This window comes from Colletotrichum tamarilloi (genome assembly GCF_030869305.1).
Source record: "Colletotrichum tamarilloi strain Tom-12 chromosome Unknown Scaffold_92.1, whole genome shotgun sequence".
Lineage (NCBI taxonomy): Eukaryota > Fungi > Ascomycota > Sordariomycetes > Glomerellales > Glomerellaceae > Colletotrichum > Colletotrichum tamarilloi.
Window position 1 is genome coordinate 111,772 of NW_026849475.1, and position 25,033 is coordinate 136,804.

At 53.3% G+C, this 25,033-nt stretch overlaps 7 protein-coding genes across 7 annotated transcripts; 2 read left to right on the top strand and 5 right to left on the bottom strand.

The window, feature by feature from the left end:
- Window positions 1-5,051: 5,051 nt before the first annotated feature.
- Window positions 5,052-5,402, bottom strand: CTAM01_13308 (uncharacterized protein; the record flags this gene model as incomplete). Its single annotated transcript, XM_060529312.1, has 1 exon — window positions 5,052-5,402. The coding sequence occupies one exon, from the start codon at window positions 5,400-5,402 to the stop codon at window positions 5,052-5,054; it is 351 nt and encodes a 116-aa protein (XP_060376146.1).
- Window positions 5,403-9,358: 3,956 nt separating this feature from the next.
- CTAM01_13309 (bax Inhibitor family protein) lies at window positions 9,359-10,426 on the top strand (the record flags this gene model as incomplete). The annotated part of the gene is made up of 2 exons (XM_060529313.1): window positions 9,359-9,885; window positions 9,940-10,426. 2 exons carry the CDS (start codon window positions 9,359-9,361, stop codon window positions 10,424-10,426), a joined length of 1,014 nt encoding a protein of 337 aa, XP_060376147.1.
- A 607-nt stretch (window positions 10,427-11,033) lies between these two features.
- On the bottom strand, window positions 11,034-11,642 carry CTAM01_13310 (peptide methionine sulfoxide reductase; the record flags this gene model as incomplete). Its single annotated transcript, XM_060529314.1, has 1 exon — window positions 11,034-11,642. One exon carries the CDS (start codon window positions 11,640-11,642, stop codon window positions 11,034-11,036), a length of 609 nt encoding a protein of 202 aa, XP_060376148.1.
- A 1,135-nt stretch (window positions 11,643-12,777) lies between these two features.
- CTAM01_13311 (acetoin reductase) lies at window positions 12,778-13,899 on the top strand (the record flags this gene model as incomplete). The annotated part of the gene is made up of 4 exons (XM_060529315.1): window positions 12,778-12,821; window positions 12,941-13,189; window positions 13,286-13,460; window positions 13,534-13,899. The coding sequence occupies 4 exons, from the start codon at window positions 12,778-12,780 to the stop codon at window positions 13,897-13,899; spliced, it is 834 nt and encodes a 277-aa protein (XP_060376149.1).
- A 1,108-nt stretch (window positions 13,900-15,007) lies between these two features.
- Window positions 15,008-16,558, bottom strand: CTAM01_13312 (uncharacterized protein; the record flags this gene model as incomplete). The annotated part of the gene is made up of 1 exon (XM_060529316.1): window positions 15,008-16,558. The coding sequence occupies one exon, from the start codon at window positions 16,556-16,558 to the stop codon at window positions 15,008-15,010; it is 1,551 nt and encodes a 516-aa protein (XP_060376150.1).
- A 2,152-nt stretch (window positions 16,559-18,710) lies between these two features.
- On the bottom strand, window positions 18,711-19,488 carry CTAM01_13313 (pectate lyase; the record flags this gene model as incomplete). Its single annotated transcript, XM_060529317.1, has 2 exons — window positions 18,711-19,108; window positions 19,167-19,488. The coding sequence occupies 2 exons, from the start codon at window positions 19,486-19,488 to the stop codon at window positions 18,711-18,713; spliced, it is 720 nt and encodes a 239-aa protein (XP_060376151.1).
- Window positions 19,489-22,638: 3,150 nt separating this feature from the next.
- On the bottom strand, window positions 22,639-24,330 carry CTAM01_13314 (exo-rhamnogalacturonase B; the record flags this gene model as incomplete). Its single annotated transcript, XM_060529318.1, has 6 exons — window positions 22,639-23,000; window positions 23,071-23,140; window positions 23,206-23,447; window positions 23,517-23,596; window positions 23,652-23,917; window positions 24,052-24,330. The coding sequence occupies 6 exons, from the start codon at window positions 24,328-24,330 to the stop codon at window positions 22,639-22,641; spliced, it is 1,299 nt and encodes a 432-aa protein (XP_060376152.1).
- Between the last annotated feature and the right edge of the window lie 703 nt (window positions 24,331-25,033).

The window sequence follows — 25,033 nt, forward strand, 5'->3', positions numbered from 1 at the left end:
GAGCTTACTGTGCCTGAGCATGCCCCGAGCCTCTTGTGTTCCCTGCACTGGGCACAGCCAAGCTGTTTGTGGTGTCGAAATACAGACGTAGTCATGACAATATCTCTGCGTAAGGTACCATACTTTACGGTTTCTCTAGGCGCACTGTAAAGACCTGGGTACCTCGCCAGTGGAGGAGAGCCAAAGCTAAAAGTAAAGGGGGAGGAGACTGGGTGTGCGACAGACAAACTGCAGCTTTCGCGACCTTCGTCTACGGCGCCCTGTCTTGCCCTGAGCAGAGGAAACAAACAGCCAGGAGACAGAGACATGCGGTATGCTCCGTCGTGACTCTGATCTGCCAGCACACCATTTGCCTGACAAGGTGCTAGGTTATTTGATGATGTCAGCAAAGGGCAGACAATTAAGAGACAGTAGGAGAAAGACTGACTGGTGTTAATCACTCGTCCACCAAAGCTTGAGCCACATTTACCAAACGATACTTGAGTATAGTGAGGCCAAGAATAAGGAGGATTCTCGCTGGAATTGCTGCAAGCAACCAGGTATAAGCCGGCAGACAACGTCAGTATCGGCTGCTGCGAAAGCGAGACATGAAGCTACCTTGGCTAGGGCTGGCTCCAATGGCGATGGCAACATATTACTACCTACCTGAATCTGCGCACTGCTCCGGTCACCAGTGTGACATTGAGGCATCGGAATAGAGTAGGTAGTGTAGCGCGAACAACGGACGCACGCACCTTGCTTAGCCCCCTTGGGCACAAATCCAGGGCAGCCGCTCAATGGTCTGGGTTTCTTCCGAAAGGGGCGTCGCTAGATCGGCCAGAGGAGAATAGCCAAAGGAAAAATCAAAATTGACAGAAATCAAACGGCCTGCCGCCGGGCCGGCCTTGCGGTTTCTTTGTTCTATCAGGCTTCTGGCGTCGTTTCCATGCCGGCTTCCATCCTCGGCTGGCCTCCCTTCTCCCTCTCTTGCATTTGCCTCTTCTTTGCCTCTGCCTGTGCCTCTGCCACAACCACTCTGGCACTTCCCCCCTCGGGCTAGCGGCAGTCGTATGTATCACCTTCAACTCCCTGTCCACTGGTTCGTCTGCGTCCCATCGTGCCCTCCTCGTGCTCTGGAACTCGATTTTTCAAGCTTTCAATCTGATGCGAGGCGGTCGGAGAGACATTCTAGAAGCTCACACGGACACGGGAGCCCGCCCCCTCGGTTTGTCAAAGCATGTCGCATCCTTGCTCCAGAAGCCTGAAGGTAAATTCAAGGAACAGACAAGCAGCATGCGCGCTACTGTCGAGTCGAGACAAGAGGCTAATGACTCTTTTCCACCTTGCACTGCTAATGGAATTGAGCTCGCGGATCGGAGATCGAGACAAGAGTGACCGTAGGACGAGGACGGCAAAAGCTGCGAAGACGACGGCGTGACCAGTGGGTGCGTGTAAATGGAGCGAGTCCGGATGGAATGCCATGGACGGGGACTTTTGTCGCATAGTACAAGATAGAACAGTTGAAGGCGAGGCGCGTGCAGGCCGCAGCAGCAAGGAGCGAAAACGACCGAAAAAGCAGACGGCCGCCGTTCGTTTCGCAGTAGGTCCATTCCTCCACTTCCAGCAGTCGACCTGGGACTCTGGGAGTCTTGGACACACTTGATCTCGTCGCTATCCCAAAGTCGGTTCAGCCTAGTACAGAAAGACAAGTGTGGGTGGACCGCCATCTCACCGCGTGTCTCAAACTTGCAGCCCGGGACCCCTGGCTCATCGGACCCGAAATGGCACGCACGGTGCACGAAACGGTCTTGGGAGGGGTAGCAGTCCACAGCGGCTGGGTGAGAGGATGCACCCGGTCAACCATGTCGGCGGCGGGTGACGGCGAAGAAGCTTGGGGAATGGTGGTCAAGGCGCCTCTGAGCGAAGGGAGATCGATGCGTGGAAGCCTTATGGAAGACGGCTAGAAGCCTGCCAAGGTTGGGTTGGTGGAGGGCGATGAACGGGGGGATTTCGCGCCGCGTGCCAGACGTGAAGTCTGACTCGGCCATTCGTGGTATGTTTATGGTGCCCGCCCAGCATCTCTAAGCTGCGAGAGTTTGTCGAACGGTCCAGCATTGGTACACGGCATATGAGGTGTGGAAGCAGGGGCCGAGATGGATTCCCGGACTGGCTGATAATTGTCATGAAGGTTGAATAATCTGGGTGGTCGTTGAAAGGTTGTTGCAGGAGCCTGAGATCTGAGGTGGTAGACAGGAGGTGCCTGAGGGCATTTAGCTGGTCGCCTCACTGTTTCACGCGTTGGTGACTAAGCCGCTTCCCTGAGCTGGAAAGTAAGGTAGCAAGAAAGTGCCTTCCTCGACAACCTCTGCGCTTTCTTGGATTGCTGTTGGTTTGAATCTGGAAGGAAGGCACGCAGGTACGAGGTAGCTTAGGGAAAGTACGGAGCACCATCGCATTCTGCCTCTCTTTCTTCGCGGAGCGGATCCTCCTTCCTTTGTTTTCTAAGGTACCTATCCCCGCCGGATCTGCACCTGCTGTGGGAGATCCATGGAATTATCTACGCATGCAAGATTGAAGGGTCCATTTCTCTTGCCGTCATTCCTTTCTTTTTCCAACCAAGCTTGCCCTTCTTCTCCATCAACGTCTCCACGCTTTGCCCGTTGCTCTCCCCCTGGATACTAGGCATATGTACGTAGCATTCTTCTTCACAAACAAGACTCTTTCCGACCCCATCAACCAGGGCCATCGATGGACATCCAACCTCGACTCTACCGTCCGGTCTCCATCTCAGTCACCTTGTTCTACCATCTTGCCGGTGTTTCACCGCATGGTTGCTTCGGTGTCCGATGCAAAAAGACATTGCCAAAGCTTTTATTCGTCCCGAAGTCTACAACCTCTTTTTCGGCTCAACTTTCGGCGCACACCAACCACGCGGCGTCAAGGGCCACGCAACAAAGAAGTGGACGAACCTGACCCGCGAGTAATTCGCCTCGTGCTGCTCTCCCACCACCCTCGTCGGCTCTTTTCCCGATCTCCAGTCCCGCTGACCTATAGAGAGCCACTGCTTAGACTTTTGTACCCTGAAACGCGCTGTTCTCTATGCTCCAGGGCCATGGGACTAGGACTATGTGATTAAAGACCATCAACGACCATCTACATGTTGACATTTATGGCCACAAGCTACATGTCAAGGCGCGCCTGAACGTCCGGTTAACTTTTCGCGACTGACATGACTGGCTGCACTCTTCGGTCACTAGTTAGGGTCCGCAGTCCGATGAGCCGCAGACTATCGCAGATGCTACGCACGCGTGGCCCAGCCTTTGCAACCCTCCACGCCTTGACAAACCCGATATCTTGCATACCACGTGTTTCCAGCTGTCAGCTATTGCTCAATCATGTCGCACGGTGTTCAGGGCATACCCCCTAGAATTGTTCTTTGTCGAAATGGCCAGGGTCGCGCTGCTCTACTCCCATCGTATCGCTCTTGTTTCCTATAACGTGCCATATACTATTATTAGCCGACTTCCTTATGGTTTAGGGACTTCTAGGGACGGGAATTTGGCTCTAGAGGAAGACCAGCTTCACAATTTCGTTACGCTTCAAGGTCATCTAGTACCCAATGCTACAACGAGCCGAGTTGCCAACAGAAGAAGCTTCGACTAAGGGCCAACAGTGGAGATAGTAGATGCATCGGCTCCTCACGTGCTTTTGCCCGCATCGAAAGCTTTCCACCGTCTCCGGACCGGTGCGGTTACATACTTCTCGCCTTCAAGATTCTACGATTCGTTCAACGGCCCCTGCTTCGTGGCCCGAGCCCATCACAACGGACACAAGGGCCTTTCCGGGCACCTCTGATCGTCTTGAAACACTATACGGCTCCGGCCTCCTTCTCGAACCACGCCCAAGGCCTAGAGTTTGGATCTCTGGATGATCCCAGCCATTGGCTGACTGCAATTCTAGCTTCATTTGCTGCACCCTACTTCGGCCATCACGATAGCAAACTTTTGCAGACACAAAGATTTAGGACTTGGAGCCTTCCGAGTACACTTTGATTCCTCCGTTGCTGGCTGCCCAGGCCGTCAGGCTATATATGCTGTGTTTCTCACAGACGTAGCGGAAAGTTGTCAGCGAAGCCAAGCTCGAGGCGAATGCTATCTACTCCCTGCACAGCCATTTCAGGAGATCTTACTTCGATTCCTTGACGGTGTATCCGTTACTGGCACAGGAGCCAGGGGGACTCGGCAATGAAGTGGTGCAGGAGCCAAAATGGTATTATTAATTAAAGTTATAGTGTGACAAGCTCGTTCTTATTTGCTCTTGCAGCAAACATAGAACATTGAATAGCCGCGGCATCGTGCCAGTCGGTACTGTTGGTCCAGCTTCATCTAGAGAACACTTGGACACTTCGGGCGGTCTTCTGCCGGACGCGCGCGCGATTCGGCCACGCAATTCCATGTCGAAGTTGCTTGACTCCTCCATGCGATGCGCTTGAAGTTCATGAATAAGGGCAGTCTACTCCTCCGCATATGTGGTGTAGTCTCGGGCGCAGTATCCACGGCATACCCGCAGGCCGTGGTGCCTGCATGGACTCCTCTTCCGACGCCCGCAAGTTGTTGACGATGATTGAAACAGCGGTGGGCTCGACTGCGACTTCTCAAGCGAAGAGCTTATTATTGTTGACTTTTGTGTTCTGCAGCTATGGCGGGTATCGGGGGTTTACTCGATTCGGCCCGAGGTATCGCCCGGCTTTGTGCGGCGGGGAGTTCGCTCCATTGGTTGCCCGTAGTTTAATCGAAGCCCTAAACCTTTCTTTGTAGGTCGAAGGGCCAGCCGGATTTGGCGTCTCGTATTCCCCGTATCTGGTTCTCAAGCAGGGGCATCTAGACGGATTCGCCCGGGCATGGAGCAGTCGGCACCGGGGAAAATATGGGTCGCGATGCGGGATCCACCCCGATGTGGCAGCCGGACAAAGCGGGTCGCTCCTGCCTTCCGTGGACCGGGCGGGGCCCGAGACGAGTGGAATCGTCACTGTCCCGATGCTCCCTTATTGGGGATGTCTTCTTGCGCTTCTCTTACAATCCGCACAAGCCTTGCGTGCAGTCGAGGCCTTCCGAAGTATTGCAGCAAATCGATCCGTTGGCGCAAAAGCATGCCCTTCCCAGGTTCGGATCCTCCTCTCCTTCCTTGTCGCCAAAGATCTGTTTCCAAGCGGAAGCGATGATGTTGGACGCCGGCGATGTGCTGCTGCTGCTGCTGCTGCTAGTTCTTGGTGTAGCTGCTGAGGGTGCTGCCGCGCCAGCCGCATCTGCGGGGACCTTTGAGACATGTGACGAGGATGCTAGGGGATGTTGTTCCGTATCTACTGGTGCGGCAAAAGCTGCTGAGGCGAGAATTGCGACAGAGAGGGCGGCGGAGAATCTCATCTTGGCGGTTGGTGGATGATGGAACAAGAAACTGAGCAATGGATAGAGGAAAAGGAAGGAAAATAATAAAATGAATGAATGAGTTTCGATTGGAAAGTCGGATTCTTCGCCAAGCTCTGACAAACTCGACCGTGAGGGAAGAACAGACGACAGAATTACACAATACTGCGGGTCCTCAATCGTGCGAGTGTATGAGTCGGGGAAGCGGTCGTACTTTATAAGCCAAAAGTAGACTTCTGGCGCGAATTGAGGAAAATAAAGGCCGAGTCGAGGAGCCTTAGCGCAGACGCGACCGCTTGTTGGACTTTTCGAATCACGAGGCGGGTGGTGGTGTGAGACCGAAAGGTATTTTGGTCGGGATGCTAATTGTCGAGAGTGAAGACAAGGACAAGCCACACCGAAGGGTGAAACGGGACGCCAAGTTTGGCGCGAGTTGGTTACACAAAGGATGAATGGGGAGGAGTTTGTACGGAGAAGTGAAGCGACGCAGGTGGCTTGGTGGAAAGAGGCTAGGTGCGGATAGGACGGGGCGCTTTTGTGGTAGGGAAGTCAAGAGAGATGGGTCATGAGAGGGGAGGAATAGAGACTATTAAGTAACGAGAAAGAAATTCAGACTGCGATGGAGTGCACCCCTGACCGTCATGGACTCGTAGCATGGAGTTACCAAGGATTTCTGCGTAATGAGACTTGAAAGTATTGGATTGTTGGTTGGCTTGTCCGCAACACCGAATCAGGAAGTTGGCCGTTGGTTTTGGATATTAGCAACGAGGAATTCATGCTTGTTAGGTAGTACCCGGCGCGAAAGGACAATCAATGGAGATGGGGGGGCACTGGGGGCGACAGGGTCATAGGATCATAGGGTCGCAGTATAGAGTGATACTAGAGAACGAAGACAAGGATCCGGGAGCTCTCAGCATGTTCAGCTTTCGACGTGTGCGTGTTGGAAACCTCGGAGTTTGGGGGCGGGGCGGTTGGTGGATGGGACGCATGGGAGGAGCACGGAGCGGGCGGGGGATGTTGCAAACATCCGAAGCAGTGGTGAGTTTTCGACACTCAGCATCACACATCGTCATACGAGATCAAGGAGAGTGGGAGGGCTGAGGAAGAAAGAGAGAGAGAGAGAGAGAGACACGAGACGACACCTGGTACGAGCGGTGCGGTGCCGCAGGCCCGCCACGGGCAACTTGGGTTAAGCCCCCAAGCCCCCCTTCATCGTTTGTTTGACGCTGGAACCCCGTGCGCGGAAGTTTGGCGGGAAGATGGGGGAGACAGACACAGACACAGGAGGAAGTGGATGTTGGGAATTGGGACTATCCTGACGGGTTCATTAAGCAAACGGAATCTATACTAAGAGTCTAAGGTGGGAAGGACTAAGAATGGTGCCAGGAAGGACCAGTAGCTTAAGGGGTGAGAAGAGGGGGCAGCGCGCTAATGCTTGCGATCGCGACCCCCCCAAGATTCATGCATGATTTTAACACGCATTTCTCTGCTCAGCTTGCTGCTCCTTTGATGGGGGCGATGTACTTGGTATGCACCTAGCCGCCCATGTTGGTTGTGTTTTCTTGCTTTCATTATTCAGGAGCCGCTGGTGTTGGGGTCCAGGATCCGCTGTGCAGTTCAGTCTGCAGGTGCATGAGATCCTGGCAGAAAAGTAGAGCATTTTTTGGTGCTTTTGATTTATTTAAGGTACTTTTCAAGGTACTTTAGTCTTTTACTTTTGGCGGCGGTCCGCGTTTGGCTTGAGTCGAGTTAGAGCTGTCTGGGGCATGGTGCTTATTGTAGATCTTCACATCAGCGGACGGCGCCTCGTTCCAGCCTTTCCAGGAACGCGCCTGTTTCTTTTGGTGTGCTAAATTTTTAGATGTTGGTTCTTTTTTTTATTTCTCAAATCATCAATGGGACTTGTGTCGAATTTGAGTCAGTAGAAGGAAGATCTTTGGTCTCTGACAACTCTCAATCATTTGCTGCCCTTTGTGTGTCCTCTTGATGCGACACGGTTACTTACAACGGAAAGAGTCGACGAGTTTTGCTGCCCATGTTGGACGTCACAAATGGTTCATGTTTTTCCTCTTTGTCTCTGACATCCCGGTTCCAACAAGACAAGCAGTGTAGGTACCACCGACTGCCCCGTGTCCCCTAAACCCCGTCCCACTTCCCGTACCTGGGGCCGGTACGGAATTAAGGAACCGAGGGGGTGATCAGGTGTCTCAAATGTAGTTCAAGACGTGCAATGAGTCTGAATTGTTACGGTTCATCGGAGAAAACACAGAGTCGAGGAGAGTAAACAGGTTGGGGGCGGCCGTGCTTCGGGAGAGCTGCGGAGGATTACCATGGTGTTTCCGGTGTGGGCGGAATCATAGGAAGGGGAAGTATGGATTGTGAAAGAAAGATCCCATACAGTGAACTCTTTTACAGCGATGAGATGATGAAGACCCGTCGGTGTGATTAGTCAAAAAATACATAACAATCGTGTTCAAGATACTCAGTTGTCGGATTCAAGCCCCATATACCTGCCGGACGAGGAAAGCCGAAAGCTTGAAAACGAACCTCAGTGATGAATCAAATGGCCATGCCTTGCGCCATTCGGCACAATCCTGCCAGACATCGTGACTCGTCTGATATACTGAAGTAAGACAAGGCCCCGAAATGAGTCCGGACGCAAATGGAGGTCGCTGAAAGAGCCAGAGTAGGCTTCGGACGATGAGTTCGCGGCGCGATTAGAGGTGACTGCTCCAAGTAGGTTTATCGTCTCAGTGAGGGGGAATTTGACGGCACTGCGGAATGTGGCTGGCCGTAGCTAGATTATCTGGGCTTAGATTTCTGCCGGTTAACCGTTGGAGGTGTCGCCCTTCAACGCCAGTCTTGTTGATGCTTTACCGTGGTACAGACAGTGAGTTTGGCTAATTCGAACGATGAGTGGCTTGGGGCGGTCTGTGTGCCTCTCGTGTCTCTCGTGATTAAGCCTGTATCCTAAGATCCTTAGACGGGAGAGACATGCGTCCATGTAACGGTGGTGATTCAGGTGGTGTTGAGAGATTGGCCAGGCACGGCGGGGTAAAAGGAGGCTACTGCACGGTAGATGGAAGCTATATTGTTAGCTTTCTTGGGGCTCTCATAGTGGCAGTGGGCGGTAAGGAACTTGGTTGCATTCTTTCGTTTTTGTTCACGTAGGCACACGTGATACCGAGGGATGGGCATGAGAGAGGATGAGTGTTGCTCAATGCTTTCATGGTGAGATGACGAGAACTCAGTCACCTCTTAAGTATTGTCGCGCTATAGCAGCTTGCTTTGCTTCAGCGGCGATGCAACTCGAGAGATTGGGGAATACGGAGGTTTATTGACAGCAGCAGAAGCAGAGTTCCCGACCAAGTACCTGACTTTGTGTGACAGCGGCTACACCCTCCTGTCTCATTCCCAAGTTGCTAATTCTGGATGCCAAGGAGGCATGCGACCAACGGCAGCGGTCCAGGCCGGTGGACGGTAGACACCGTGACACTTAGGAGGGGAGCTTCATTCAGCCTTCAGCAGCTGCATCGGAGGAGAAGCCGAGGGGAAAAGGAAGGGCTCCCGGTGCCACCTGGTAGAGCCTGTGAATCATCTGGTGACAGCTGGTTGCCAAACTCCAATGTCCGCCCGGGTGGATCGGGGTTAAGGCGGAGGGCAGCGCAGAGAAGGTACGGGAATTTCCACCAGCTTCTCTCCAGCCACTCATATGACCGCAAAAAAAGCTAGCTAAGCAGCTACCTCAGCCAAACCCGCCCGGAGGGAAAGCACCTCAGGCAAATTCCGGCCCCGAGATCCCGCCAGAGTCGGGAACGTCATTCGTCATTGCCTCCCGCGAAACTCCTCCACGCAGGCCTTTAAACATCGTCAACCACCACCACATCCCCTTTGTTTTCTCTTTCGCATCGCAAATTCACCCACATCACATTCGCACACGAATCGACACGACAACGATGTCATTCAGCATCACACTCCGCCAAGGGCCTGCGCGCCTGGCGCAGCGTCTCCCGCAACTATCTCAACCCTTCCGCACAACCGCCACCAGAGCCTTCCACCAGGCCTCGTCAAAGTCAAGACCGACCGCCTCCGTCGCGACCGCCGCCCGCAATGCCCTCCTCCGCGGCTCCTCGAGAACCTACATGCAGCAGGCCGCACCTGGCGTCCAGGGCCAGGCGAGCCCCCTCCGCAAGCTGTTGGTCGGCGGCGCCATCTTTGGCGGTACTCTCGTCGCTATCAACGTCGTCTTCAACCGCGAGACCCGCGATGACGGCGGCATGCCCGTTTACGAGCGCGAGTACCTCAACGACACTTTCCTTCACACCGGCTTGGGCGTCGGTATCATTGCCCTCAGCGCGCGCCAGATGATCCAGTCTGGTTTCGTCTACAGGTTGATGGTGACGAACCCTTGGGTCGTTGGTATCGGTGGTCTTGCTCTCAGCTTCGGTACCATGTACGGTACCCGTGCCATTTCTCCTGACAAGTAAGCCAAGAATCATCTCCCGAGAATCCGAGAAGCAAACTAACGCATCACCAGCTACATCCCCAAGTACGCCATGTGGGCCGCCTTCAACGCAACCCAGGCTGCCATGATCGCCCCCCTCCTGACAATGGTCCCCGGCGCCCTCCTCGCCCGCGCAGGTCTCTACACCGTCGCCATGATGGGCTCCCTCTCCATCGTCGGTGCCACCGCCAAGCAGGACAAGTACCTCTACATCGGTGGTCCCCTCCTCGCCGGCCTCGGCGTCGTCGTTGCCTCTAGCTTCGCACCCATGCTGCTGCCGGTCACCGCCGTCCGCACCCTCGCCCTGACCGAGAGCATCTCGCTGTACGGCGGTCTCGCCGTCTTTGGCGGCTTCACCCTCTACGACGTCCAGAAGATTCTGCACCACGCCCGTCTTGCTGAGCGCGGCATCATTCGCAAGGATGCTGTCAACGAGAGCATTGCGCTTGAGCTTGACTTTATCAACATCTTTGTCCGTATGGTGCAGATTTTGATGATGCAGCAGAACCGCAGGAAGTAAAGATGAGTTGGACGTGAAGTGTAGCAGCAGTGGAGGATAGGATAATGGGATCCCGCCAGTGGGATGGTGTATATACCCCACGGCGGGCGGAAAACAGAGGCTCGAGAACCCCTCTCATGATACGACTCCAAAGAGACCTACGGGCTCGGAGTTGGTTTTTTTATGTTGTACAATACCAGAATAAATAAAATTTTTAAATTCGGTCAACTAAGTGTCCCACCACACCTGCACCCTGATATGTTTGTGTCTCAATATACCCGTACAAGGTAGCATGTCACAGTCTCAGCATCTTAACTCAGTTAGATAGTGCAACAGCTACTTGCCCCCTCAAACTCTGGCTATGCAACTATCGTTCCATGATGAAGCCGAAGTCACAAAATGCACACACTCATGATGGTACACAGTTTTGAAATCAAAGCGGTTGAGCGCTATTCATCGCCTCGGAGCCTCTACGTGCGTAATAGAGAAAGCCACCCGATACATCCCATCCATCATTATGATTCCCTCAAGTTGAAAAGGAAACCCCATATCGTTACATCCTACTCGTCCTCTTCGCCCTCTCATCACCCCTTCCATCCTCCTTTACTTCCCCGCCGCCGTCAAGGAGTCATCCCTCAAGCGGGGGAAACGTCCTCAAGAAGTGACTGGGACACTCATACCCGCCTGGGTTGTTATCCAAATACAGCTGGTGATACGCCTCCGCATCCCACCACTGTCCCGCCGGCGCAACCTGCGTCTTGATAGCCCCCTTATACCACTGCTCATTCGCCAACCGCGTAACCTCCTTGGCAATCTTCTCCTGCTCCTCATCGTGGTAGAAGATCGCGCTGCGGTACTGCGGACCCGTGTCGGGACCCTGGCGGTTCGCCGTCGTGGGGTCGTGCATCTTGTAGAAGAACTCGAGGAGCTGGCGGTAGCTCACTTCTTCGGGCTTGAAGACGACCTGCAGGGCTTCGGCGTGGCCCGTGTCGCCGCCGCAGACGGCGCGGTAGGTCGGGTTGGAGAGGTCGCCGCCGATGTAGCCTACGCGGGCGTCGATGAGGCCCTTGGAGGCGAAGTGTTTGCGGTAGAGGTGTTCCACGCCCCAGAAGCAGCCTGCTGCGATGGTGGCTTTTTGGGCGCCTTCCGGGAGGGAGATGGGGGCGGGGGGCGTGATCGACATGCTGGTTGTTGTTGTGAAGGGGCGGGTTAGGCGGGTTAGGAGGGAGGAGATCATTGTTTGGTGGGTGTGTGGGAGGGAGGTTGTTAAGAGGAAGAGGACGATGGGGATTGTGAGGGCGAGGGTGAGGAGGGGCAGCTGCTGGAGCTTGTGGTGGGGTTTGCGTTTGGGGGCAATCGTGATTTTTGGGCGGTATTGCGAGGGGTGGTTTCTGGTTTGTGGTGCGCTGGTTGTAATGGGAAGGTGATTAGACGGGTGTTTCGGACGTCTTTTATGCGATCATTGGAGTGATGATTCCAAAGATTGATTACACGATCAAGATACAATGTTGCAAAAAAGAAGAAACTACGATGTGATTTGGATTCAATTGCGATTATGTATATAAAGTTGGTTACACTGCCACCTGCGTCAGCCAGATTCCAAACCATCGGATCCCGTTGTCGCCACGCCTGCGTTGGAGCTTCCGGGGGGTTTCTGGGACTGCTCACCCACCTAAGGAAGGGTCGGCAAGAAAAAAAGAAAAAAAAAAAAAGTGTCAGAGTCACCACTTGGCCAGGGACCAGAGGCGGTGGCTCGGGGCGGAAAACGTGGAGTGCATGACAAATCGGGGGCGGCCGGCTCGGAGATCCTTTTCCAACGTGGACCCACTTCTCTCTGCGCCGGGTCACGGGGTTTTGGGAACCTTCCTTCTACCTATTAGGTAAGGTCACTTAGGTAAGCTTCCCAATCCGAGGAGCTTCGGTGTCCGGGGGAGCTGCAGCCCTGCAGATGGGAACTGCCCTGGCACCTGTGAAGCTCTGTGCCCCGCCTTGGAGATCCACCTTCAAGACAGTAGCAATTCCACAAGGTTGAGACTGTGACACTGCGGTTCCGCCTTTCCGCGTGTGCTGGTGCTTGGCTTGGGAATCCTTCTCGCCGGGCGTAGGGATCGTTACATGATTTCCGGCTTCGTTGGAGACTTTGGAGTAAAGCGTGAGGAGCTTTCTCGGTCTCCTTTGACCCCGCGTTGTGAGCTGTTGCTGCGGGGTCTTGCTCGTTCGTAGTTGGGCTTAATCGTCTCGTTCTTGTTCATAAGGGAGGGGGAAGACACTTTGCATTGAACTTCAATTGTATCGTTTTCCATTGTATCTGAACCATAGTTTCATTGGATCTCAACCAGAAATATTTGAGCGTATACCCATCCTCAGTAGATATGAGCGGACTAGCAGGAGCAACCAGAGCTGCGGCTCAAGCTAGGTCCGTCATCTTCTCACATACGATGATATCTCACATCCCCGGATACACTCACCCGTGTACATGATTCGTCAATGGGCCCAACAAGACAAGCCAATACCGTGACTGACACCCATTGACAGCCGCGTCGCCATCGTGACGGGCTCCTCACGGGGGATAGGCCGCGCCATCGCCCTCCGCATCGCCCGCGACGGCTACGACGTCTGCATAAATGACATCGCCGCCAACGAGGCCGGCTCTCACGACGTCGCCAAGCAGATCCGCGATCTCGGTCGCCGCGCTGTTGTTGCGACCGCCGATGTGAGGAAGCTGAGTGAGGTGCAAGCCATGATTGATAAGACGGTTGGGGAGCTGGGTCCGTTGAATACCATGTAAGCCGCCTTTTCGCCTACTCGTTGAGTTCATTCATGAGCGGAGCTTGCTTCTTTTTTTGAGATGAGGAAGTGATGGTTGCTGACAACGGGAAGGATTGCGAATGCGGGGATTGCACAGGTCAAGCCACTCCTTGACCTCACCGAGGAAGAATTCGAAAACATGTTCCGCGTCAACGTCTTTGGCGTACAGAACTGCTACCAAGCTGCCGCCAAACAGTTGATCAAGCAAGGCAACTGCAAGCCCGAAACCCCCGGGAAGATCATCGGCGTAAGCCCTCTATCCCTTCACCATCAAGCCCCCCTCAGACATAATCACAGACGAGACTGACATGTCACCCTAGTGCTCCTCCATAGTAGGCTTCAAACCCTTCGCCCTGCTCTCGCACTACTCAGCCTCCAAATGGGCCGTCCGCGGCCTCACCCAGGCCTCGGCCATGGAATACGCAGAGCACAACATCACCGTCAACGCCTACGCGCCCGGCATCGTCGGCACGGCCATGTGGGACCTGATTGACGAGAAGCTGGGCGAGAAGACGGGCGCGAAGAAGGGGGACACCATCAAGAAATACACGAATGAGCTGATTGCGCAGAAGCGGACGAGCGTGCCGGAGGATGTGGCGAAGCTAGTGAGCTTTTTGGCGGGGCCGGATAGCGATCATGTTACGGGGCAGACGCAGATTGTTGATGGGGGGATTATTTACACTTGATTTAGTGGCCGTGTGACTACTGCGTGTAAGGATTATGGAATTTTATTCTTTGTTCAAGTGGTCGAACGATGTGTGAGAAGGTGGTTGTCTCGGTGTTCGGGTGATCAGGCCATCGTAAGCTGTGTTGTTGGCTTCGGGTGAATGAGGGCCGGGTGAGGGAGCTTCCCCTGGCTGCTTTACCTGCGCACTGTGAAGTTGTCCCGCTTCGGAGACGCCAGACGTAAGAGCTCTGATCGAGGCTGAAGGCGTGTTATCGATGATGAGTGGGCTGATTGAATCCACGAGCAAGACTTCATGCTTGCAAGACTTCGAAAAAAGGGGGGCACAAGGTGGCGTGGGTGGAAGGAGGGCCTAGCCGAGGCTCACCAGTCAACGGCAAGCTCCATCATTGGGGGAGCGCTTCTTATGTAGACACTGTTGCTACGATGAGGATAGGGCTGAGATGGGCATTGTGAGATGGTGTTATCCGGAAGGAAATGAGGATGATATGATGGTGTACGGACTTTATGGTCCTCACGCCTGCAGTGTCTTCTTGATGGGTGTCTCTGTGTGAGGCGGCAGAAGAGGAATGCCTACTAAGCCAATTTTTTGACAGACGTCAAGGCAAATCGCTGTGTTTAATCTCCAGTGCAAATGGAAACCTCGACCTATTCGAGTGATCCCGGCGTCTCATTCGGGAGACTGAAAGGCTACTTAATCTCTAGTTCGAGGACTGTATACACTGCGAGGAACATTCACTACTGATGGGAGGGCTCACGTAACTGGTTGCGTGTCACAGAGAGAGCTTGTTTGTGGGCAAGGGTTTCATTTCAATTAATGTATGGAGCAGTAGTAAAAATACGTCAAGCCACTCTATGGCTGACAGTGATACGCCTAGTCATTTTATGACCGGTCATCAATAAGTCTAGACATCTTGTGTCTGAAACCAATCCAAGGCTATGCGATGCTCCCGTAATCCAAAACAAAACAAACCATGCAAACGCCAATAGCACCCAGATGTCACAGTGGTGATTTCCAAACAGTGAAATGAAACCTAACCCTCACTCAACCCCTTCCTGATGTGCAGGCACAAGCTGCTACCCATCAGACCTCGCCCATTCGTCCTCCTCTAGGCATCATAGAGAGCCTGCCCTGCATAGATGCTATTGTGGGCATCAGTCATGTGCTTGTAGCAGTCGCCAGAGTTGTCGAACACCGCCATGCAGTGCCAGCAGACGTGGGCACCGCACTTGCACTCCAGGTGATTACACCCTTCGTAGCGGTCGACAGGCGTCTTGCACTTGGGGCACGGCTTGATGTTGAGACCCTTGAAGAGCTCAGCATTGACGTGGTCCTCCGCCTTGTCGCACGTGACACTATCGTCGTGTGGCATGTGGCAAGATGTGCAGAGGATCTCAAGACAGCCAATGCAGCGCTGGATGGTGCCCATGTTGTCTGCCGCCATGGGAGTGACCTTGTAGAGTTGCTCGCAGCGCGGAGTGGGACAGCAGTGGTAGGTGGCGGCGTTGGCTTGCAGGTAGGAGCTCAGAGAACGCTCGATGAGCTTGTCCACGCCCTGGTAACCCAAGTGGGAGTCGAGCTCTGGGAGTGTGATGGGCTTGCCGCACTTGCCAGAGTCGCCGAAGCACTTGATGCCGTTCTCGCTTGGGGACTTTGCGGTTGATGAGACTGTGTGCTCGTAGCACCCAGCGCAGTAGATGTGGCCGCAGCTGGTCCGTACTGTTTGCTCTGGAGGGCAGAAGCAAATGGCACACTCGCGGTCGGTGCAGTCTCTCATCCGTCCTTCCGCAAAGGTATAGGAATCCCAGTTGTCCCCGTAAGAGTCCATGTATACGCGCATGACCAAGTCCATAAGCTCTCTCTTGAAGAGGATGGATTCCTTGAACGCGGAGATGAATTGGATGGATGCGACCTCTCTGTCAACAGTGTCGGACCATCCGTCGGTGGGGTGGATGATTCTTGTCTTTTTCATGTGATCTAGCCACTTTGCTGGGAAGCAGTACTCCAGGTTGAAGCAGATGTCTGCAAACAACTGACTGATACCAGCAGACTTCTGGACCGTGTTGTTGAGCTCTTTGACTATCCGTCTCGCGTCGGATTCCTCGTCGCAGACAAGTCTGACGGAAGATTCGTCGCCGTGATCTCTGATCCGGTCCTCTACGATGATGGTACCGTGAGCAGAGAACAAGTCCTTGATGGCTTGGAGCTGAGCTGCTGGCGCGAGCTTGGCGCTGGAACCACCAATGAAGGTGCAGCTGGGATAGAGCGACGCTGGGAGATCATGGGTGATGTCCGACTTGGTGGCCTTGAGAGGAAGTCTGGTGAGCTGAAGCTGTGGACCGCGCTGGCCGGTAAGGAACGTCGCCTGAACATAATTCCCGCAGACTCCAGCTTCTCCATCGTTGAAGCGGCGGACAACCTCGCGGCACTTGGAGGCGTCACTATACGTGAGCATGGCCGTTGCAGTGGGGTTGCGCCAGTGGAGTCTGACAATGTTGGCCAACATCACAGAGGAGTATGTGTGTTTGTGGAAGCTGGCGAGATAGGGGATGCTCCCGGAGAGAGTGGTGGGAGGGATGACGATATCCTGAACCTCCAGACCAGGGCCAAAGGTTACATCTGCGCCCAACATCTTCTTGACAAGCTGCTCTGACGCCATGATGGGAGAAACAGTTGACTGAGTGGAAGAAGACATTGTAAAAAGACGACTGAGGACGTAGTGTAGAAATGAAAGGTAAGTAGGTACTCTGATGAACAGAAGTAGCTAGACCAGCAAGCAATGCGACGAGACTGCTTGGAGTTCAGAATCGTGCAAGAGTAGAGTAAGAGTGGCTGAAAAGCAATGTGTAGACTGCAGAGAGAAGTGGATGATGGATGAGATGAGAAGACGAACTGCTTCTAGGGGGAGAGAAGACGGCATTATATACGGGATTCCAGGCCTGCCAGGTGCCGCCATGAACCTAAAGGAGATAGGTCTTGGACCGGGCGACGATTTCAAGGCGCGTTACCGCAAATCAGGGGCTATGATGCGTAACCCGGGGGGTGACGGGTGTTATTATGAGGGCATTTCAAGGTGATGTTAACCCTCAGGGTAAGCCCGAGCCCATGGAAAGCTTCCCGCACCGTTCGAGTAGTGTAAATGAGACCCGCAACTTTAAGGTTGCATGAATTCTTGCCCTGAACCGAGGGCTTGGATGATATCCCAAGGCACATTACCAGGTCCCGCAGTGTGCAGCTGCTCTTCGACACCTATGTCGGCTGTTGGAACGTAATAGACATTGTCGAAGTAGTCCATTCTCAGCTTCTCATACCGCCTGTCTCTAAGGTCTTGCACCATTTTGAACCAACCTTTGGGGAAATGGTCCTGATCACCGCCAATGTGCGTGTACCATTGCCTCGCCCAATCGTATGGATTGCCTAAAGACTTCTCGCCGAAGAAGCGGACATTCAGACTTACCTGGATGACTTGGGCGTCTTATACCTTGAAGGTAAAGTCAGGGTAAATGCGCATTTTCAGGCCTAGCCCTTGGAACCTCTCCGGCACTAGGAACCTGGGTGTTGCCTCTTTCCAACCCGGTCGAAAACTTAAAGCCGAAGAAGTTGCCACAAAACATCTCTCCTCTCGTTGTGAGATGCTTACTTGCGACAAACCTCCCCTTTCAATGGATTGGCCTTGGGTTGCTTGACCTTGACGGCTTGCTTGCCGAAATCCGGCCTCAGGCTTGTCGTGGAGAGGCTGTACGTGGACAACATTCCGTGTGGCTGGATAGAGGACATCGAACATGCCTTGGGATTTGTCTGGCAAAAAGAAAACTCTGACGGTGACTCCTGTGAATACGCGCTTTGAATGCTACTGGCACGGCACAATGCCTCAAGCAGATTATTCTTGACCACCATTGTTCCAAGAGGAAATTGGAAGAAATATGCCCTGTCAGGTTCTGACTTTGGTACTGTTATTCGCGTTAGCAAACCCCGATGGTTTTTTTATCGGCATGGAGTATCTGCAGGAAGATAACCATCCGGAATGTTGAGGCAATCAATTTGACAGCATATCGTAGTCTTCGTGCCGCAGATCGAACGGAAGGCGCCAATGACAATGCGGAACCGGACAGGAGTAGACATCGAAGATGGAGAAGCTTTGACTGAGACTTGTAAGAATACTTCTTTGGCCCGAGGCTAACTTGTCAAAGTGGAGAATGACCTAGTAGCTATGCAGTCCAGAGCTACTAACATGAAGCCGAGCTTGACAGGCCCAAATTGGCATTGGCTGGGATGACGGATATCATCCAGCCTTGGATGCTGCCCAATAACGTTGGGTTACCCACAGTCACCTCAACTTCTCCTGCGCATTATAGCAGGTGGTGAAGAGGGTACTGGAAAAGGCTGAGCTCTAGGAAACGTCATTCTGTGAACCAATTGGGTTTGGATCCCTGAACAGACGGATAAATCCAAGCAGAGCTTAGAGTGCCCATGTTCCTTGGAAGAGAGGTTCTGAGAGAAACAGACCGCGTGAGATTTGGCAATGGTGCATAATCCGACCAGAGACTTCAGCATAGCATCCGCCAGAATTAAAGTAAGAGCAAGTCAAGTAAGGAATAGAAGGGCACAGGTCATGAGAAAAGCTTGTCGATGCAGCAATATGTATAGGCTGATGAGGCCGAGCTACTATGTACAGAGAAGTTGTCCGGTCACAGACTAATGTAGTAACCAGTGACACGGAATAAAGAAGCAAATACACGCTCAATGGGATATTTTCCCTGAAACTCCACGCTCAAACATGAAAAGACAGGAAGACACCAACAACCACTCGCTTAGCAAGCAGACAAAGAAGTCTGCCCCTTGCAGTTGGCGGTGGTGCTGACCTTGGAGCTCTCGCCGCTGCCCTTGGAGACACCCTTGTACTCCTGGCAGACCTTGGAGACGCTGGAGCCGCAAGTGTTGGAGATGGTGGCGACATCGCCGTAGTTGGAGTTGATGCCGACGAGCTCCTTGACGCTCTTCGCCTTGACGTTCTTGACAATGACGTTGCGGGGGCCGCCGTTGTTGGTGCAGTCGCCGCAGCCGCGGTAGAGCTTGCCGGCGGTGACGACGGTGAAGCCGTCGATGGTGACGGTGCCGCGGCCGTTGTGCTGGACGACCTTGTCGACGGCGTTCTGGGCGCCACCGCCCTGGATGAGGACATCACCGGTGCCAAGAGCGGAGATTGCATCTGTAAATAGGGGTTAATAAGCATGTCTTGAAGAAGCAGAACATAGGAGTGAACATACCCTCGCAGACGTCACGGAACCAGACGTTCTTGAGAGTGCAGGCACCCTTGCAGTGGACACCCTCGAGCTGGTTGGCACCAATAATGACGTTGCTCAGGGTGGCGCCGTTCTCGAGAATGAAGACGGCGGAGTCACTGCCAGTGTCGGCGTCAGTGTCACAGGCACGGCCACGGTCGAACTCCTTGTTGGCGTAGTCCTTGGAGCCCGAGATCGTGGAGGGCGCGGAGAGGGAGACGATGGAACCGCTGCGAGTGGGAATATTGAGAGTCTGGGCGGTGGCCATGCTAGCCAGGAGGGCGGAGACGAAAACCTTGGTCTGCATTTTGAGAGATGAGATTGGCTTTGCTGAGAGAAGCTGGGCTTAAGAGACTGTGAGGCTGTTGGAAGATGTCCTGAGTGAGCGTGGTGAAGAGAGAAGGGCAAGAAGGAACTGCGAGGATATTCTCAGAGTATTTATGTTGTTGCGAGTCGTCTCCTGAATATCATGTCAATTTCACGAAGGAGACATTCCAAGATTCCATCGCGGAAGAAAAGTTTCACATTGATCGTAGAGCCCAGATCGTACAACACCAGCTCACTAGTAACCGTCCGATATCTCCACCTACAATCATGAGAGCCAAGTAACCAAGAATCTCCTTGGTGGAAATATCAGACGTTGATACCGGTATACCACAAAAGCAATCAAATCTGGTACGCCGTCAACGGATCCTCGCCCGAGTACGTGGGTGGCGGCCGCGCTGCTCACCCAAGCATCCATGCTTCTCGTGTACCGATGCCCATAACCCACCAATTGGCACGTTGTGGGATGAGAGCCGTTAACCTGGTCCCGGTAGTCAAAGGCTCCAGATAGTCTATTATGAGTGGAGGCACTACGGCCGTGCCTAACTTCATCTGTTCTCTCTTGGACAACTTGGGACATCAAAGGTCTTGGACCTATTGGGGTTGATAGTGGTCTGTGGTGACTGGCCTCGTGGCTTGCGGGCCCCGACGACAAACAGCCTGATGAAGCCAATGAGAGTACATCTTGTACGCACTTGCTGGCCTGGTAGGACTTGGCAGATAATCTACTCAATACGGGCAGGTAAGGGGTATGTCTTTAAGCACAGCCCCCTTTTACGTGTGAGTCTCATCGGGGGTGGAGAAGGCAAGAGCTGCTTCCTGGCTAGGAAACGTAGGCGATGGTTGTCTCTTCTCTAGGAAGTCGGTGGTTAAGAACGTGGGCGCAGAGAGACGGCGCCCCGGTGGCTTGTTTCTCCAACTCGGGCATCTAGGCCCTTCCGATGGATACTCCGAGCCCCACGCCCGAACCACTGCTAAGAGGGCCAAAACCGGGGTGCCTTTCTTGTGCTAGTCACCTTTGGGTACGCTTCTAGAGACATAGAGACAGATTCGAGATGGGAGAGAATCACGCAACACGGCGCATCGCCCAAAGGAAGGGGCCGGAAGGGTGGTGTAAGCCGGCAACGTTCCCCATGAGGAAACGCTGCCCAGTGTGTGGCAGACACTATCAGAAGCGGCAGGTAGGTGAGTAGAATCCTGACGGTTATCTGAGGTTATCTGATATCATCGCGGTTGGAGTGACATTCGGATCAAAGAGGCGAGCAGAATATCCCCAACCTGCAGCTGAAATTTAAGCCTAAACAGTAGCTTACTTGCGCACATGCAGGGCCACTGGCGTTTAGGGGAAAAAAGACCGCGCATCACTTCGACTACCGTGACTAATCCCGCAGACGTGGAGCCGGGGGTTAGTGGTACTGGTGAACCGTGACCACTGACACTGACAACTGGGGCAGGCATTTGTCTCGGTAGATCTTAGAACGTACTCCGGTACTGCAGTATGAATCCGGGGCTTTTCTCCGTCAAGTGTCACAAGATTGAACAAAGGTGCGGCCAGAACATTGAGAAGAGGGGCATTTGCGATGGAAAAAATAATAATGGAAATTGGACGGACGATGCCAAGAGCTTCGAGTCAAGCAAAGCGCGTCGACACTAAGGCCATTTGAGGCTCTTGGCACTGCAACCCCTTGCCAAGTCTCACCGCGCCGTTGAGAGTCTTTGAGAGCAGATTGGCTCAACTTGCCCGCGAAGAAACAACATTCAACATATCCCGTGTCTTGGCATCGCGCCAAGCCCCCTTCTGGATGCGATGGATGTTGTGGAGCCTGCAACTCATTGATGGAAATCTCCTTTTTCCATTGATCGGCAGCCCTCAAACCAGATGTATCTCGTCCGGTCGCGTTGGTCACTTGGTCTAAAGGAAAGTAAGAAGGTGGAAGGGTAGACAATTCGGATGGGTGATAAGCAAGATCGGGAATGCAACGATACAAAAGCTCTACAGTCTTTTCATACAGAAAACACGCGCACGGCTAAGACCCTTTCAGAGTGTTTGAATAAGCCATATAATTACTACAATATGCGCACCCATGTTCCCTGGCCACTCGACCCTCAGAAAGTGAAGAGATACCCTGACCTTACTGCGGCGGAAACTGACAACTCGGAAACAAATCTCTCAATCGTTCTAGATTGAAGAACCACATCTCACTTAGTCCATGTCTCTTGCAATACGAGTTCATCTACAGGAGTCAAGACAAGACGTCGCGGGATGTGGGATCCGGCTTAAGAAACCACAACTTGCCTAGCGTCAAGATCTAGTCTGATGAGATTGCGTACTCCCATGAGCCTTGAATTACCTTTGCTCAGCAACCAGCCCTACGACTCTAGGTTCGCAGCTCCGCGTTCCGCAGACATGGGCGTCCTTTCATCAACCCAGATCCCCTGTGTCGAGCAGACAAACGGTCCCAAAGTCTACTTTAACTATAGGTAGACGCTTGAGTCAGAGTTTCGGGCAGTTGTGGGCTGTGATGCGCTTATTTCGACATACGCAATGTGCCAAGCTTTGTAAATTGAAACTCTGTTTCCAGACCACAACAAGGGAACATCTGCTTGGCGAGGATCAGTGAGCTGATCAAAGCTCGCGATAGTTACGGGCCGAGACGCCACGGTCTCGCACGAGTCATTTCATTTGGAGTAGTCGCCAAAAGACTTGCCATGAAGCTTCACCGACACTGCGAATGGTTCCCGCTTTCGCGCCCAAGCAGGAATGTCTACGGACAGTTTCCAAACAACCCGTTGAGGAAGTCGGACATCGAAGTGGATAGTTCGTAACGAACAGAGGCAAGCCGAGACAAATTGATTGCTTGTTTATTTGTCTCGCATTCGGATGTCACGAAGCTTGGATGGTCGAATGAAGAAGGCGAATTCTGGCCACTGAAAGAAAACAAACGACCCAATCGATCAAAGATTTTGCATTTCTGTACCCGCAGTTGCCATTCGAATGAGGCATTGTTGCGCAAGGCTTTGGCACCCAACCTCGGCTTCTCCGGAACCGCCGGAACAACACGTCGGCTCTGACACATAATATCGACCAGATTATCACCTGCCCTCAATGATCATGAGTCTCGGAAATCCTCGCTCAACATTCACCCGTTGCGCTTCCTCCAACACATGGAGCCCCAGTACAATTGAAGCCCTGCGGGCTCACAGCATTTCCGCAAAGGTATGAAGTGGCAGCAGTCCCGTTGGCAAACTCCAGGTCGACATCGAAGAGACCGATGTTGGTGCAGGGTGCAACAGCACTGCATTGGAGACTGGCAACGCGGGATGACTTGGTCGTGCCGACCATGCCATTGAGGGTGATGTCACGAATCTGGAATTGCGAGTTGGTGCAGTTGCCCACTCCAGGTGCGCCGCGGAAACGGGTGCACTGGGAGATTGCAAATGCAGCACCGCGCATGCCCTGAACAGTGAGGTTCTTGAAAGACATATCCGACGCAACTGCAGAGTCAAGGTCGTTAGAGAAATCCTCACCAGGAGTGTTACTGCGTGTTCACAGCTTCAGACTTACAACCAAGCCCGCCGCCGCCGCCATTGGGAGGGTAGCCGTTCTGATCATCCGTCCAAGTTTTGAAGTAGACCTGAGGACATCGTTAGCACTGACGGGCTCTCTTGGATTTGGAAGAGAAGGGCGAGGAGGACTAACGGCATGCAACGTGTTGTCAAAGAAGCAATTCTCGACTTTCAGCCTCTCGATGGTCTCAAACTGGTCGTTGTATTGCCCAATGCTACCAAGCGCAATACCTAAGCCATTGTAGAACTTGGAGTTTGTAATGCTGACATCAGTGCTGTTTGCCTTGAGAGAGATGCTATCGTCGCCACTGTAGACAGTCCAGTTATTGAACTTGATGCCGGAGGACCGGATCGTGTCGGCTCCGTCCGTGTTCGCTATGCGAAGTCAGCGAGACTCATTCTCTTGCTAAAGGCAGAGTCTAAAGCAAGTTGTCCTAGACGTACAGCTTTGGAATCGGTTTCCGGTGTTGTTGACCAAGATACCATCGAGGACAACGTTGTGAGAGTAGATTATGGACAAGGTCCTGCCAGAATGAGTGACGTTCTATCTTATACTAAGGTATGGGAACATGTACTTACCACATCTGACTTCTCAAGAAGTTTACCCCCTTCACAACAGAGTTTCTCAACCCGTTGAGAGTGAGAGCATGCGGACGACCAGGATAGTTAGAAGTGTTGGCCTGCTGTCTGATCCACTCATACCAGTAGTCGCCGTTACCATCGAAAGTGCCTTGCCCATGGCCGTTGAGACGAACATTGTTGCCGCCGAGGATGAATGCAGTGGACTGATTCTGATACCCCACGTCCAGCGAGTTGGCAAGCCAGTACGAGATGTTCGTACTCCACTAACAGCCGGTAGTCTCACGTTAGCTGATCGCCATAAAACGAAAGTCTTGGTATTGTTTGGCTTGGCGCATCACTCAAATTGAACCAAGATCGGGAAGGGGGCCAACAAGCCTGTCGTGGAACAGTGACGTACCAGCAGAGTTCCCTGAAGATCAATCTCGACGTCGTCCAGCCAAGTGACATTCAGAGCGGAGTTGACAAAGTATGTCGTTGGCTCGAACACGACCTTGCCGCGCCGGCCGCACTGCGTGAATGCCTCGAGTATAGCAGGAGCGTCGTCGGTCGTGTTGGTCCCGCTGGCCTTGACAACACAAGTCTTGCGTCCAGCGGTGTCTTCAGTCTCCTGGGAACAAACCTTGGAAGCTGAAGCAAGTAGAGTGCAAAGCACGCCAACAGCCCAGGTATAGTGCATGTTCAAACAACGTGTAACAGGTCCTTTGAGCTGGGCTGAGAACACGGGGTCCAGTGGCTGACGGTTGAAAAAGTGATGAATGACAGGATTGGCTCAGAACATCAGCTGAAAGACAGAAGACCCTAGCGCTACCTCCCACCGGCAAACCGCGACGGTGCCCAAGGATTGAATAGTTTCCTAGCATCGTCAAATCGGGCTTTTCCCGGCCGAATCTCCGCGACATCAGCGTCGTATCTACTCCGTCGCAACGAACTCTCGCGCCGAATGTCTTGGGGCCAGCATTGGAGTTACATCGTTCCCGTTCGACCGGGTGGATTTTGCACGAATCATGAAGGAGGATGGACGAACAGGTCTGTAGATCTCCACGTTCATGACTAAGTTTGCACGATGTTGTTCGGTTGGCGGTTGACGATGCGGAGGCGGGGTCATGCGGGGAACCCGGGCTGCCGGGCTTCTGGGATAAGTCAACATACCCACTTCCTGGCACCCCCCTGTTTCTGGCACCACAAAAACGATGGGATCACAACCCAACCTCCTCATTACTATTAACTATTGATCCTCAACCACACCCACTACAATACAGCTGCCAGCCTCACTAGGGCATTCAGAGTCGCTGGATTCAGCCGTGATAACCTCCTTTTCACCCGCTTCGATTTGAGCCCGATGGATATCCCTGATGTTCGCGAACTTCGTATTGGGATCG